Source organism: Phascolarctos cinereus, unplaced genomic scaffold, assembly GCF_003287225.1.
Source record: "Phascolarctos cinereus isolate Bilbo 61053 unplaced genomic scaffold, phaCin_HiC Scaffold_4;HRSCAF=312, whole genome shotgun sequence".
Classification (NCBI taxonomy): Eukaryota; Metazoa; Chordata; class Mammalia; order Diprotodontia; family Phascolarctidae; genus Phascolarctos; species Phascolarctos cinereus.
This window is the reverse complement of record NW_027555847.1, coordinates 560,296,713-560,312,414: the sequence shown is the minus strand read 5'-3', so window position 1 is coordinate 560,312,414 and position 15,702 is coordinate 560,296,713. Positions and strand designations below refer to the sequence as shown.

General features: G+C 37.0%; 1 protein-coding gene across 1 annotated transcript in view; it reads left to right on the top strand.

Moving 5' to 3' along the window:
* Positions 1-6,096: 6,096 nt before the first annotated feature.
* Positions 6,097-15,702, top strand: part of SIRT5 (sirtuin 5) — a 32,311-nt gene continuing 22,705 nt past the window's right edge. Inside the window, exons 1-3 of the mRNA XM_020986778.2 lie at positions 6,097-6,209; positions 12,385-12,527; positions 14,963-15,096. Of these exons, the coding sequence (XP_020842437.1) occupies positions 12,404-12,527; positions 14,963-15,096 (258 nt within the window). The 5' untranslated portion in view covers positions 6,097-6,209; positions 12,385-12,403. The remainder of the gene's footprint in view (positions 6,210-12,384; positions 12,528-14,962; positions 15,097-15,702) is intronic.

Below are 15,702 nucleotides of genomic sequence, written 5' to 3'. Positions count from 1 at the left end.
CTGGATGCAGGATTGCCATGAACCTTCAATTTGTAAAAAAACGCAGTATCTGTGAAGCTTAATAAAACAAAATATGCCTGTATGTACAGAATCAGTAGTTTTAGATTGCACTAAGACTTTTAGGACACCCTTTGTTTGTTATGTCTATATTTTCGTATGTCTATGTCTCTATCTATACCATCTATACCTATATATATGTTGTCACCCCCAATAGAATGTAAGTTCCTTGAGTGTAAGGATTATTTCATTCCCTGTATTTGTATTCTTGGCACATAGCAGGTAATGAATGTTTTTTGATTATTTGATTGAGTAAAGAATACAGACCTGAATGGAGACTAAGTAATGATATCCTAAATGAGGTTCAAAGAACAAACAGAAACAATAAATGACTAAGAGTGATACAACATATTAAAACTTATAGGATTGATTTATAGAATTCCTCAGAGGAAAATTTATATTTCTGAAAACTTATATTAGCAAAATAGAGGCTCAGTGAGCTGATTGTGACATTTAAAAATCTAGAAAATAAACTAATTAGCACCTACCTATTAAACAAGTGTAAAAGAAGAAATCTTTTAAATTACAGTATAAATTGAGAAACTTTAAAATAAAAAAGGCTATCAAATTAATAAACAAATCTAAGAGATGGTTTCTTTAAAAGAATAAAAATCTCAATATATCATTCACTAACTTGATCAAGGAAAAAAGAGGGAAAAGTCAAATTAACCAAAAAAAGAACCAGGTGAATTGACAACAGAGATGAAATAAACAGAAATATAAGAAAAAACTATACAAAATTCTTGCCAGCAAAACTGAGACTTCAAAAAAGTGAATGATTACAAAGACATAAAATATTCAGACTAATGAAACAAGAAATAGAAATGTCTTAATTGACCCAATCTCAGAAAAATAAATCAAGCAAAACATAAATTAAATATTAAAGAAAAAACTTTGTGGGCCATATGGATTTACAAGTGAGTTCTGTCAGACGTTTAAAGAGAAATTAATACCTACGCTACAAAAATTATCCTCAAATGTAGAGATAAATGGCATCAAACTGCTTTTATGAAACCAGCAAGGTCCTGATAATCAAACCAGTAAGAAAAAGAAAAAGATAACTGTGAGAGGCACCATGGTGCAGTGAAGAGTATTGGATTTGGCACCAGAGGACCTGAGTTCAAATTTCTGGGTCAGCTTCTTAACTGTTTATGTGACCCTGGACAATTCGCTTACCCTCACTAGGCCTTATTTCTCTCACTTATACAATATAGACAATGAGAAGTGCTCCAGATCTAAGATACTATGAATTATAGACAAATTTAACTAATTAATATTGATATGAAGATTTTAAATAAATTTCTTGTAAGGAAATTCCAATAATATAGCCAGAAACAATTTACTGTGTTTAAGTGGGATTCACAATAGGAATTCAAGGCTAATTCAACATTAAGAACTAGCATAATTAATCACATAAACAACAAAATTAACAAAAATACATGATTATTTCAATAGATTCCAAAAAAAGAACATATTCTGAGTTCCAAACAATGACTTATAGATGAACTTTTTAAAACTTCTTTGTTAACATACAACACTAATATAAGTTAAAAATCATAGATATGAATAGGCCTCTCTTCAAAAGGAGCAAAACCATATATCTAACATCAAGAGCTGGCATTATTTCCAATGGAGAAACATTAGAAGCTTTATCATCACAAATGAGTAAAACAGGGATGCCTCTTCTCCCTATTATTATTTTCGATTACATATTATACTATTCTACATAGTTCTAGAATTGCTGGCTACAGCAAAAAGACAAATAGATTCCTCACTCTGGAATCAGTGCATCTGAATTTAATCCCACCCTTGACTGGCTTACTACCTGCATGACCTTCAGAAAATTATTTAACCTGCCTGGGCCTCAATTTCCTCACATATAAAGTAATGGGGGTGGGACTGGCCTCTTAGGTTTCTTCCAGGTCTAAATCTGTAATCCTATGAATTAATTAGAGATATATACTTTGACAAAGAGGAAGTCAGGAAGGGTGGGTATATGGAAAGGAATCTGGATTGTGAGACAGAAGATATACAGAGTTCATTATTTTGTGGGATTTTTTTATGGATTTAACTTTCTTTTTCATTTTTCAAATAGCAATTATTTTAAAAATTTATCTCTCCCTTTCTCTATACCTCTCCCCCATTGAGCAAATATTAAAAAACAACAGAAAACAAATTCCTCAAAACATATCTACCACATCTAGTAAAACAAATTCCCACATTAGCCACGTGTAAAAATATGTCTCTATATTTTAAGTTCTTCACCTCTCTGTCAGGAGGCAAGTGGTATGTTTTATCTCCATTCTTTTGGATTTGTGGTTTATCATTGGGTTGATTGGAGAACTTTCAAAGTCTTTCAAAATTGTTTTGTTCTTATCATCATAAAAACTGTCCTAGTTCTGATCATTTCACTGCATTTGTCATAAAGCTCTCTCCAGTTTCTTCAGAAATTATCCATTTCATTACTTCCTATGGCAAAATATTACTCCATTACATTCATATAGTACAATTTGTTTAGACATTCTCCAGTAAGAAGACATCCTTCTCCCTTTAGTTTCCAATTTGGGGTTACCATGAAAAGAGCTACTATAACTATTTTTGTTCATATAAATCCTTTTCTTCTTTCTTTCATTTCTTTGGGGTATAGGTCTAGTTATGGTACATCTGGGTCAAAGGACATGCATAGTTTGGTAACTTTTCCAGCATAATTCCAAATTGCTTTCCAGAATGGCTAGACCAATTCATAGCTTCCCCAACAGTGCACTAGGGTACCTGTTTTCCCATAATTATTCCAAGATTTTTCATTTTCTTCTTTTGTCATGTTTGTCAGTCTGATAGGTTGAGAGTTGAACCTTAAAGTGGCTTTAATTTGCATTTCTCTAGTTTTTAGTGATTTAGACTTTAGGATATTTTTTCATGTGATTGTTGGTAATTGGGATTTCTTCCTTTGAAAACTATCTACTCATATCCTTTAACTATTTGTCTATTGGAGAATAGTTCTTAGTCAAATAAATTCAAACCAGTTCTCCACGTATCTTTATGAGAGAAACTTGTTGCAAAGCTTCCTCCCACCCCTAGTTATATACTCCCCCTCTAATTTTTATTACATTAGATTTGTGTAAAAATTTCCCTTTTTATATAGTCAAAATTGTTCATTTTATCTTGTGTGATCCTCTCTATAAACTTGTTTAGTAATGAACTCTTCCTTTAACCATAAATCTGAAATGTAATTTCTTCTTCACTTTTCTAATGTTAATGATGTGACTTTTATATCTAAGTTACATATCCATTTGGAGATTAACACATTATACATTGTGAGGTATTGGACTACACTTACTTTCTGCCAGGCTTCTGTCTAGTTTTCCCAGCAGTTTTTGTAAATATTGAGTCTTTCCCCCACCAACCAGCGTCTTTGGATTTATCAAACACTATGTTACATGTTTGCTTCTGAATATTGTGCACCTTATCTCTTCAACTGCTTCACTTCTTTTTAATCAATACCAGATCATTTTAATGATTACTACTTTGTAATATAGCTTGAGATCTGCTGCTGATAGACTCCCTTCCTTCCCAATTTTTTTTATTATTACTCTTGAGATTCTTGACCTGTTATTTCTCCACATGAATTTCATTATTTTTTCTAGCTCCATAAAATATTCTTTGGAGACTTTGGCACAGCTTTGAATAAAGAAATTAATTTAGGTAATGTTACCATTTTTATTGTTTTGTCTCTACTCATGAGCAACGAACATTTCCCCAATGATTTAGGTCTTTATTTCTACAAAGAATGTTTTATGGTTAGATTCATATGGTTCCTTGGTGAATCTTAGAAGATATACGCCCAAGTGTTTTATAGCTTCAATAGTTATTTTGAATGGAATTTCTCTAAGTCTTTTTTGCTGGGTTTTGTTGGTTTTATAAATACATACTTTATATATGCATATATGATACCTCATTTTTCAGTTCTGTACAACTCTTCATGATCCCATTTGGGGTTTCCTTGGAAGAGATACTGGAGTAGCCATTTCCTTCTCCAGTATATGTGTGTGTGTGTGTGTGTGTGTGTGTGTGTGTGTACACACATATACACATGCACAAGTGTATATATATATATATATATATACATATATAACTGCTAATGATTTATGTAGGTTTGTCTTACATCTTGAAATTTTGTTGACATTATTTCAATTTTTTAGTTGACTCTCTAAAGTTCTCTAATATAGTATCATGTCATCTACAAGAAGTAAAAATTTTGTTTTCTCTTTGCCTATGCTTAATTCCCTCAATTTCTTTTTCTTGTCTTATTGATATAGTTAGCATTTCTAGTGCTATGTTCAATATTTGTAGTGATGATGGGCATCTTTACTCAACCCCTATTCTTATTGTAAAAGCCCTCTAACTTCTCTCCATTACATACAATGGTTGTTCTTGGCTATACAAAAATACTATTTACTATATTAATTACTAATGTAATTACTATATTAACACTATTTACTATATTAGAAAGGTTCATTTATTCCTATGATTTCTAGAATTTTTAATAGAAATGACCATTGGATTTTGTCCAAAAGGCTTTTAAGCATCTGCTGATGTAATCATGTTTCATTTATATTATTAAAATGCTTTATCATATTTATAATCATCCCTATGTTGAGTGGGTCCTCCATTACTAGTATAAACCCAATCTGGTAATAGAGTATCATCCCTCTAATATCTTGCTGTAGCCTACTTGCTAATATTTTAACATTTTTATTTAAAATAGGATATAGTCTATACTTTTCTTGCTCTACTTTGTCTCTCCTTGGTTTAGGTATCAAGACCATATTTGTAACATAGATTTGGAAGATTGGAAATTGGGAGACTGGAAGAGTGTCTTCTTTTCTTACAATGCATTTTATGTATTATTGGAATGAATTGGGTTTTTGATTGTTTCATCAGATTCACTTGTGAATTCATCTGGTCCTGAAGTTTTTTTTCATTGAGTGCTCATTTATGGCTTATTCAATCTCTTTTCCTAAAGTTGGGTTATTTAAAGTCAGTTTGTATCTTTTGTTAATCTGCATGTTTTATGTTTATACTTTTGTTAAGTATTCCACTACTTTTATGCTTCTGTCAATGCCAAGTTAACAGCTACTCATGAATAAAGAGAATGTTCTTCCTAGGGTGAGAAAGTGAGAGACAATATTCAAAAATGGAATCCAGGGCGTCAATAAAACCGAGGGTTTCAGATGTCAATGAACAAATGCACGAAGTATAGGTAATAAAACAAGGTGACCTAGAACGCTTAACATAAAGAGATATATTTAGACTTAAATAGTATCATTAAGATTTGGTGGGATGGTAGTAATGACTAGAGTATGACTCTCCTTTAAATACCTCTTTTAAAAGCAAAAAGTACAAATAAGAGTGAGGTGGTATTGGCAGAGTGGGGTGGGGTAGTACTATGTATTATTCTCATGAGAAAATCTGGAAACCAGAAGGAACAGGCACGGTGGTGAGCAGTTGGATAAGAGTCAGTAGAGCTGTTAAACCAAGTCCTCCTTAATCTAAATGCCTGCTCTCAGAGATTACTTCCAATTGCTCCCGGATATATCTAGCAGTTTGTTCGCACGTTGTCTTTCCACTAGATTCCTTGAGGACAAGGATGGTCTCTTACCTCTGTTTTGCATACCCGCCGCTAGGAGCAGTACCTGGCGCATGCTCAACACTTAAATGTTTGTTGATTTGACTTGACCCATGGGGAGCATACTATTCATTACTGGTCCGCAGCATTACAGAGACCTGCAGCTTAGCTTCTGCAGTGAACAGTAAGTGTATTGCACAAGTTTTTCTACAAACAAATGGAAAGCGTGAAATTCCCCGCCTAGGCAGGGGAATGGAATAGCCAGAGTGGACCAAAAATCACGCTATGCCCACACCACATTTTGGCGTTCTCTCCCCTCCCCCACCCGCATTGTGCAACTGGGCCCTAACAAGGGAGGGCTCCGCCGGGTGGCAGTAGAGCTCCCGGGGCGTGACAGCGCAGTCTCCGCCCCCTTCCTCCCTTCCGCCTTCCCTCCCCGGGGCGGACGCTGGAGCCGCTGCTGGGCGTCGGGGGGTGGTCTAGCCCCTGGTACTTCCTCCTGCCGCGCCGTCAGCTGCCCCTGCAGGTGGGTGCTCGCCCGGGTGTCGCCAGGCGAGCCCACCACCCCGCTCCGGGGCCTGCCTGGATCCCCCGCCCCTCCTCCTGCCTTAACGCGCCAGGCTTTTGCCTCGGTGGGCGCTCTCTCCTCCCTTCCCCTCGCGTCCCCGCCCGGTTCCCGCCCTCTGCCGAAGCACGAAAGAGCGGGTGCGAGCTAGGTCCCAGCCTGCAGCGGCCGCAGGCCCCGGGGAGGCCGAGGGTGAAAGGGGGCTGGGAGGAGCGTGCGGGCTGGGGAGCTGCGGAGGCGGGCTGTGCCCGTGCGCTGGGAAGGAAAGAGTGCAGCTTGTGCTGGGGAGGGGCAGCCAGCGCCGCGGCCGAAACTACCACCGCCCCCTCCCCCCCCCGTTCCCGCGTATGCTCGGGAAGGGGCGGCGTGCCGGGGGTGGAGCAGGGGCGTCCCTTTCTGCTGTCTGTTCTTTGGTTGTTGCAGGGTCACATCCGGCCCTCTCCTCCCCTGCTCCAATCGGAGAGGGCCTCGGGGCTGCACGCGCTCACGCCTCCCCGACCTTGACCGCTGCTGTTTACCGGGTGAAGCGTGGTCAGCGCGTGCTGAGCCGGACGGCGGGGCTCCGGAGAGCGGCCACTGTCCGCCCGGCGCCGGGGGCCCCGCCTGGGGCAGTGGGCATTGAAAGTGAGGCCGCGCTGACCGCTGGTTTTTTGGCCTGCTTGTCCTTTTTATCTTCAGAGAGATTTTATTAGTTTCATTTGCTTATACCTCTCCTACCCGGAGAACTATCATTTAAAAAAAATAATAATTTAAAACTGGGAAAAGAAACTCAACTTTATGTAACTTTTATTAAGCGCTTGCCCCGAGCTAATCATTGGAGATACAAAGAAATGAAAAAACAAACACAAAAAAACCCAACCAGGCCCTGCTTTCGAGAAGCTTACATTCTAATCCCCATTGGATTACAATGGACAGTACAGGAAGGTAGTTTTACGTGGCAGCATGGCACGCCACTAAACAAGAGGAGGGTGCATCCTCATCTTTTCCTCACGGGCAAGTCTAGTCCTTCTCTAGTGGTTCCATGGTTTTTTGCTCTTTGCAGTTGTGTGGTAGTGGTGTTTATTGTTTTTTGTCATTCTGCATACTTCCATTTGGTATTAGGCTTCATATCATATCCACTTAATAGCATATAAGTCTTCCTTATATAGCTGTGTGACCTTGAGCAAGTCACTTAACTCCGTTGCCTAGCAAAACAAAACAAAACTAGAAGTGTATCAGAGCTAGCTCAAAAAGCTCATGAGAACTGATTGTTAAAAAAAAAATTCCTTCAGCCATTTTATTCATACTTATATTTTTTTCTCCAACATGTTTTCATCAGTTTAGAGGGCTTCCAGGGAGGAGCTTCCTCTACCAGTCAGATCAACACCTTCTCTTCAACTTCAAGTCTTAGAGCATTGAGAAAGTGCCCTGGGTTGAACTGCCAAAGTGTGTTAGAGAGGAGTTTACCTGGCTCAACTTTCTCTCCACCAGCCAAGTTGCCTCTCCCTCCACTTTTTTTAACAGCAAAATAATATTCTATTACATTCATATACCGCAATTTGTTTAGCCATTCCTTGGTTGATTGACATCTACTTTGCAGAGGTTTTTTGTTGTTGTTACTAGTACAAAAAGTGCCGATGATATTTTGGTGTGTAAGGGATCTTTCTATCTTTGACTTCCTTGGTGTATATGCCCAGGGGTAGGCTCTCTGGGTCCAAGGATATGGCCATTTTAGTCACTTTCTTAGCATGGCTCTACTGCCTTTCCCTTTAAACTGAACCTCACTAACTTTGCTTGGAAAAGACAGGCGGCTATGTAAAAGAGAATATGAGTTTATGTAAAATGCAACTTCTTTTGGGCTTTCGAGCAGTATGTGTGCTGGGAACAACACTGAATTTGGACAGTCCTGGCTCCTAATCTTCTGAGATATGTAAGCTTGAATAAGTCAAGTAATTTTGCTGAGTCTCAGTTTCCTCCTTTATAAATTGGCAGTGGGGGGCAGCTAGGTGGCCCAGTGGATGGAGCACCGGCCCTGAAGTCAGGAGGACCTGAGTTCAAATACGGCCTCAGACCAAACACTTGACACTTACTAGCTGTGTGACCCTGGGCAAGTCACTTAACCCCAATTGCCTAAAAGCAAAAAAAAAATGAAGTAAATAAAATAAAATATAAATTGGCAGTGACAGTAATTTATGCTACTTATTGCGCAAGGTTATTGTGAGGGAAACACTTTATAAAACTTTATGCACTGAGACACTGGCTCATGAAGTTTCATGGTGGTGAGTCAAGTAGCATGGAGAGAACACTGGATTTGAAGCCAGAAGTCCAGGTTTCAGTCTAGGTTCTAGGGAAATAACTGCTCTATGCCTCCATTTCCTCATCTGTGAGGTGATTTTAACACAATTTCCTACAAAAGTTGGTGTAAAGCAATTGACACGAGAGAGGAAAAGGGAGTTTTCAGTTGTTAATCAAGTCATCCAAAGGCTGGTTGCTAGTTGTCTTCCTTCTCTCTTGAGACAGTAACTTAAGGAAGCATTTACTAATGGTCCTTTCCTCTAAGACAGTCATCCAAAAAAGGTAACCATTAGCTTTACTAGCTGCCCTTTTCTTCCTCTCTCTTGAGAGAAAGAATACATCATTTCTTTTTACTAGAATCACCTATCAGTAAGAATAACACAGAGATTTGTTAAATATATCCCTACATTAGCCTAGCTTCTTGAGAAAAGCAAGTCTCTAAGTTCCCCTTACTTGGAGATATGGTTTACCTGAAGTTACTAAAAGTAGAGAAAGATTCTGTGCTAAATATTATACCAACGAATTTCTTGCATATCCTTTGTATACATGTATACTTTGTTATATATATAACAAATATATAATTTGTTATATGTATAACAAATATATATAGTATAAATATATAAATAAGTAAATAAAATATATATAGTATATAAATATATAATATATTATTTTACTCAGAAAACCAGATGTATTAGGAAAAGGGAGTCACATGTATATATGGGAGCTGTGAATGAATATGTGCATACGTATACATATATGCACAAGTGTACATATATGTGCATATATTTGTATGCTACATATCATATTTATTGTGTATTTATAGATTACATACATTTATTTATGTATTTATATATTTCTTTGTACCCTGATTTAGTTGGGAAAAAATGCCTTGGTGGTTTTTTATTCATCATTGACCTTTAATTCCCATAGATAATATGGCCTTTCTTCATTTTTTTGTAAAAACAATGAGCTCATGGATTAGTCCCCCTCATAGGCCAGGATGAAGAAGTGATACTCCTTATGTATGAGAAAGGACCAAAGTCCTACTTTGAAACTATTACTTTCTTCTAGGACCTGCAATTAGCAGAGACACTGCTGGCCTAGCAGAATATACACCAACTGGAATTGCCTGGGGCACAAATCATAGCTGTGTTCCTCTATCTTGACAGTTGACTGGCTCCAGTAATTTATCTAATGTTCAGTTATTTTTCAGTCATACCTAACTCTTTGTGACCCAATTTGTGGTTTTCTTAGCCAAGATATTAGAGTGTTTGCCATTTCCTTCTCCAGCTCATTTTACAGATGAGGAAAGTAAGGCAAATAAGGTTAAGTGACTTGCCCAGGGTCACACAGCTAGGAAGTATCTGAGGTTAGATTTGAGTTAAGGAAGGTAAGCCTTCCTGACTTCAAGCTACCACTCTACCCTCTGCTACCTAACTGCCTCATCTCGTGTTACTAATGATGATTTGTATGCCAAAAGTAGCATGAAATGCATCCAGGAAATAGATAGTTGGAAGAGTACAATATACAAGCCAGTTAGATAGTAAAAGTTTGGGTACTGGTGGACAGCACAAGGGCTGTTCTTTGACCATCTATAATTGGAGAATGTGTAATAAAGTTGTATTTCAGAATGGGAGAGCTTAGCTCATCTTTTAAAGGAGCCTCACTGTGAATCACTTTGTAAAGTAAAAATTATTTTGCAGTATATTATTGTACTTTGTTTACTTTTTCAGTTAGCAAGCATTTATTTCCTGTCTTTACTCCAATTTTAAAAGAAAAAATAAAGTCCTTGTAACAAATGTACATAGGCAAGCAAATTATTGGCCATGTGCAAAATAATTCATATCTCAATCTATACTATGGGTCCTTTTGCTTTTCTCTGAGGAAGTAGCTCACATACTTCATCATGAGTCCTTTGGAATTGTGGTTGGTCATTGCATTGATCAGAGATCTTAAGTCTGTTTTTATAATATTGCTATTCAGAAGTGTATCTGAGCTAGCTGAAAAGGCTCATGAGAACTGATTGCTAAATACACCTCAGAAATTGGTAAATGCTACAAATCAGTATTTTATTGATTGTTTTATTAATTGTCTCAACTCAAGAATGTGATGGAGGAAATGTTTATAGTGCAGATTAAATTTAAGAGTGTGTTGTGTACATTTCTCCCCCATTCCAGGAGGTGGTTGTTAAATATTTACTACCATATCCCTGTTGTTTATTGTATAAATTCTTACCCCTGTTTCTGCTCACTTGCCAGTTCGTACATCTTTCCGAGTTTCTATGAAATTGTCCTCTTTGGAGGCAGCTAGGTGGCGCAGTGGATAGAGCACTGGCCTTGGAGTCAGGAAGACCTGAGTTCAGATCCAGCCTGAGACACTTGACACTTACTAGCTGTGTGACCCTGGGCAAGTCACTTGACTCCAATTGCCTCACCAAAAAAAAAAAAAGAAAAGAAAAGCAGTTGTTCTCTTTATTATTTCTTGTGGCACAGTAGTGTTCAATTACATTTGTAAATATGTGTGTGTGTGTGTGTGTGTGTGTGTTGAACATTCAGCTTATGTGTATCTACATGAGTGTGTCTAGATGTGGCTTGCAGGAAGGCATAAATGGATAACTCTAGAGTTTTTTCCTCCCACCCTTCTGTCTGAGGGAGATTAAATCTAAGAACTCCTTCTCTACGTGGATTTTGGAAAAACCAGGAAAGACTTACACGAACTGATACTGAGTGAAGTGAGCAGAACCAGAACATATGCACCATAACAGCAACTTGTGCAATGATCAGCTTTGATAGACTTAGCTCTTCGCAGCAATATAATGATCTAAGACAATTCCAAAAGATTCATGACGGAAAATGCTGTCCACATCCAAAGAAAGAACTATGGAGTCTGAATGCAGATTGAAGCATACTATCTTCTCTTTTTTTTGTCTTTTTCATGGTTTTTCCCTTTTGTTCTGATTCTTCTTTCATAACATGACCAATGTGGAAATATGTTTAATATGATTGTATATGTATAGCCTATATCAGATTGTTTGCCATGTTGGGAAGGGGGGAGGGGAATGAGGGAGAGAAAAATTCGAAACTCAAAATCTTATAAAAGTGAATTTTGAAAAGTATTTTTACATGTAATTGGAAAAAATAAAATACTGTTAAATGGGGGGGGGGGAGAAAGAATCCCTGCTCTAACCTCTCCTAGCATTTTATCTGTACCTCTTCCATGCATTTGTCACATTGTGTATACCTCATATTATTTTAGATATTTGGGTTCATATTTTATCTACTCTACTAAATTGAAAAAGGGATCCATTTGACAGATGTTTATTAAATGCAAAGCTCTATATAGTAAGTTAGATACACCAAAGTAACTGAAATGTGGTATCTGTTGCTCTCATGGAGTTTACAATCTGGTGAAGGGTGGGGGAGAAGGAGGAGGCAGGAAATAGGACACATACACTAAGATGTAATGCTGTACAATAAATGCATGTGTGGAGATAAGAAACATCTATATACAGATGATATATAGAATACAATGTGATGACCATAAAAGGACTTTGCAAGGTAATCAAGGTGTTCAGAAAAGGTAAGGTTTTGAAGGATGATGGGTAGGATGCAGAAGACAGAGTTATTCTTTTAACCAGAATGGCATAAGCAAAGATATGAATGAATGAATGAATGAATCAATGGATTGATAAGTCAAAAGCATTTAAGTGCTAACTTACACACACTGTAGAGGTGCTAGGGATATAGGGACAGAGGTATACCCTTCTAAGTGCCTAAGAAATTCTAGTGAGTGCTTGTTGAATGAATAGCAACCAAAGAAATGTGTTTTCTGATCATGTCCATTACATTTTTTCCCCTTCAAGAATTATTAAGAAAATCCTGATGAGTCTGCTCCATTTTGCAACTAGACATCTGATTCTCCAAGTGCTTCGTGAATTGGGATTGAAGGCTCGTCCTGCCCATAAAACCTTTAAGACTTGTGTAGCAATGTCTCATGCAAGTTCAAGTAAGAGAATTTATAGTTATTCAACCCATTTCATCTTCCACATGAGTTTTGAAAGATATGAAAATTATGATTGTTTATCAGAGAGCTAAAGGTGGCATAGGGAAATTCATTAAACATTTACTAAGGGCCTACTGTGGGTCAGGCACTGTGCTTAGCTCTAGGGGTTCAAAAAGGGGCAAAAGACAGTCTCTGCCCTCCAGGAGCTTACAGTCTAAAGAGGTTTAATGATAAAACTGGCCTTAGAGAAAACTGAAAATACAGGCATCCTTGTTTTCATAGCCCTCATGTGACTCTTTCTGTGCTCTGAACCATCCTAAACCCCCACTCCCCCAGAGCCCAAGAACCTTATACCTTGATGCAAATTTAATTTGGTATGTTAGTTCTCCCACATATATTTGCATTTAATACCTTTTTTCTAAATGTGAAATGAAAGTCAGTTAACTGAATTTCTGGTGTCAGTAGGGAGGCATTGGGAGGAGATTTTAATTGTCCTTCAAGGTTAAGAAATTTGCCAGGGTACCTCCTCTCAGTCCTATGTTCTTTCTATCATATTATTTCCCAAGTTTTTTTTTAATCAGCTAAGAAGCATATTTTTGTTTGTTTAAGATTTTATGGTTCTTTAACATAACTAGATTCTAAACCTAGTCATCAATGAATTAAATAATTTTTTCCTTTTTTAATGTAGTCATTTTTAATATAGCATAATATCGTTTTACTATTAACAACCTTTTAATAATCTGTTGATCCCCAGCATGAGAATGCTTTGGAAAGACCTTCAAGGTTAAAGAGTTTTAAAATATCCTTATATTCTCATACTTTCTTGCCCTTCCACAAAATCTAATCTCAGGAATGAGCATAGTGTTGGTATCAAGTCACTTACAAACCATTCACCTAGACAACATGGCCGGAAAAAGAAAACACAACAAAATTAGGGCTTATAAGTCTTTGATCACAAGGGAGTCTTTCTTTAGGAGAGGAATATTAATCTCACCTGATCATATTTATTAAATTTTGCATGTCATATAATAAGCCTTTTATCTCCAGAATATACTTTAAATAGTTTTCATTTTTGCTACCCAAACACTAGTAACATTCATTCAGTGTTTATGATTAACTTAATAGTATTTGAATATAGCATCCTTGTAGACACTTAGTAGCTAAGTGCTGTTTGCCTTTTTAAAATATTTTTAAACTACTTATACATTTTCATATTAACTTTCCTAGCATTTTAGTAGATTAGATCAGTACAAACTGCTTCAATGAGATCAATCATGTTTGTTTGAGCTCCTCTAGGATGAACATTTTTAGTCCCAAAATGTAGCCTTTTTTTTTTTTTGACAAAAAGAAAAAAAGTCTTTTTCAGATGATTTCCCAAAGTTATGGATGTTTCAGCAAAGGGGTGAGGTGATTGGGACCAAAGTGATATGAAAGACTAGATGAGCTGGTTAAGTTTCTTCTCCCCCAGTGATTTTCAAAGTGTAGTCTTCAGAAGAGGGTCCCCAAAACCCTTTCAAGGGATCCTTGGGGTAAAAATTATTTTCTTAATAATTCTGAAACATTGTCCGACTGTTAAAATACTCCTCCTTTTTCCAACTACATCTGTCTGTGAGGCTGGATTGTCTTCATGTGTTTCAACCAAAATAGCGAATCTCAAGAGATTAAACACAGAAGCAGATATGGAATCTACCTGTCTTTTATGAAGTCAGCCTTTAAAGAGATTTGCAAAAATATATGAAACAGTGCCACTCTTTTCACTAATTTCTTTTCATTTTGGAAAATATGTTCTCATAAAAATATTTTCTCCCGTAAAAATAGTTGATGTGTAATGGTTTCTGTTATTTTTTAATGAATTAACAAATGTTTTTAATGTCTAATATTGATAGATATACTGGTATGGATATGATAATATAAATATAGATATATTTATGTAATGACCAAATATATTTAAATAATTTAAATTTAAATAATAAATATAGATATAAATCACATAAACACAAGGTCTTTGGGAGCCTCAGAAATTTTTAAGGGTGCTTTTTGAAGGGGTCCTGAGACCAAAAAGTTTGAGAACAACTGCTTTAGCCCTCTGATGCCATACTAAGCACATAGTTCCAGGATATATTAGAGGCATTCAGTTCCTTTCTCCCCTTAATAGTAGAGCAGGCACTCCCATTTTGTTTTTGTTGATAAAACTGTACAAACTGGTGGAGCAGGAAAGTGGTAAGACAGAATCAGTCTATACAGTGGTACTGGATCTGAGGCATATGTCTAATTGCAGAGTAATTCTTTTTAGGTTAAAATGTATGAGCCTGATTATAAGGTATGCATCCTAAATGTTAGGTTTAGAACTATAGGAAATGGGCATATCAGGTTACATAGCTATGTGTGCGTATGAATAATACATTGAGTTTATCTTTTTATGCCTCTTTGTTTTTTAGACATAGCAGATTTTCGGAAGTTCTTTGCCAAGGCAAAGCATATAGCCATCATTACAGGGGCTGGGGTCAGTGCTGAAAGTGGTGTGCCAACATTCAGAGGACCTGGTGGTTTCTGGAGAAAATGGAAAGCTGAGGTTGGTGTTGCATTCAGAAGTTTAAAAGTGTTCTGTGACTAGTCTGATGACTGTTAACATTAATTAGAGTGGGCTTTCTCTTATTTGGTATTAGCCCTGTGTTCTGGGTGAGGTTGATCCAGTGGCCCAGCCTTGGGATTGGAAGGAAGAATAGAAGACAAAGGATAGGAACAGGCAGTTTTCAAAAGAAGAAATAAAAGCTGTCAGCCATCATATGAAAAAAATGTTCCAGCCCATTTAATAATGAGAGAAATATACATTAAAACCATTTTTAGGTTCCAACTCACCCATCAGACATGAAAAAGATGAAAAAAGGGGAAATGACAAATGTTGGAGGGATTGTGAGAGGACAGTCACGCTAATGCACTGTTGCCGGCACTGTGAATTGATCCACCTATTCTGGAAAATAGAGGTATTTGGACAAAAAGTCCCTTACACACACACACACACACACACACATAATTATATACACACATACACACACATATGTGGGTGTTTTAACCTAGAGATACCACTACTAAGCATATACTTCCCTCCTCGAAAGAGGCAGAAAATCAGATATAAAGGTATCAATAGGAACAAAAATATTTATAGCTATACCTATCA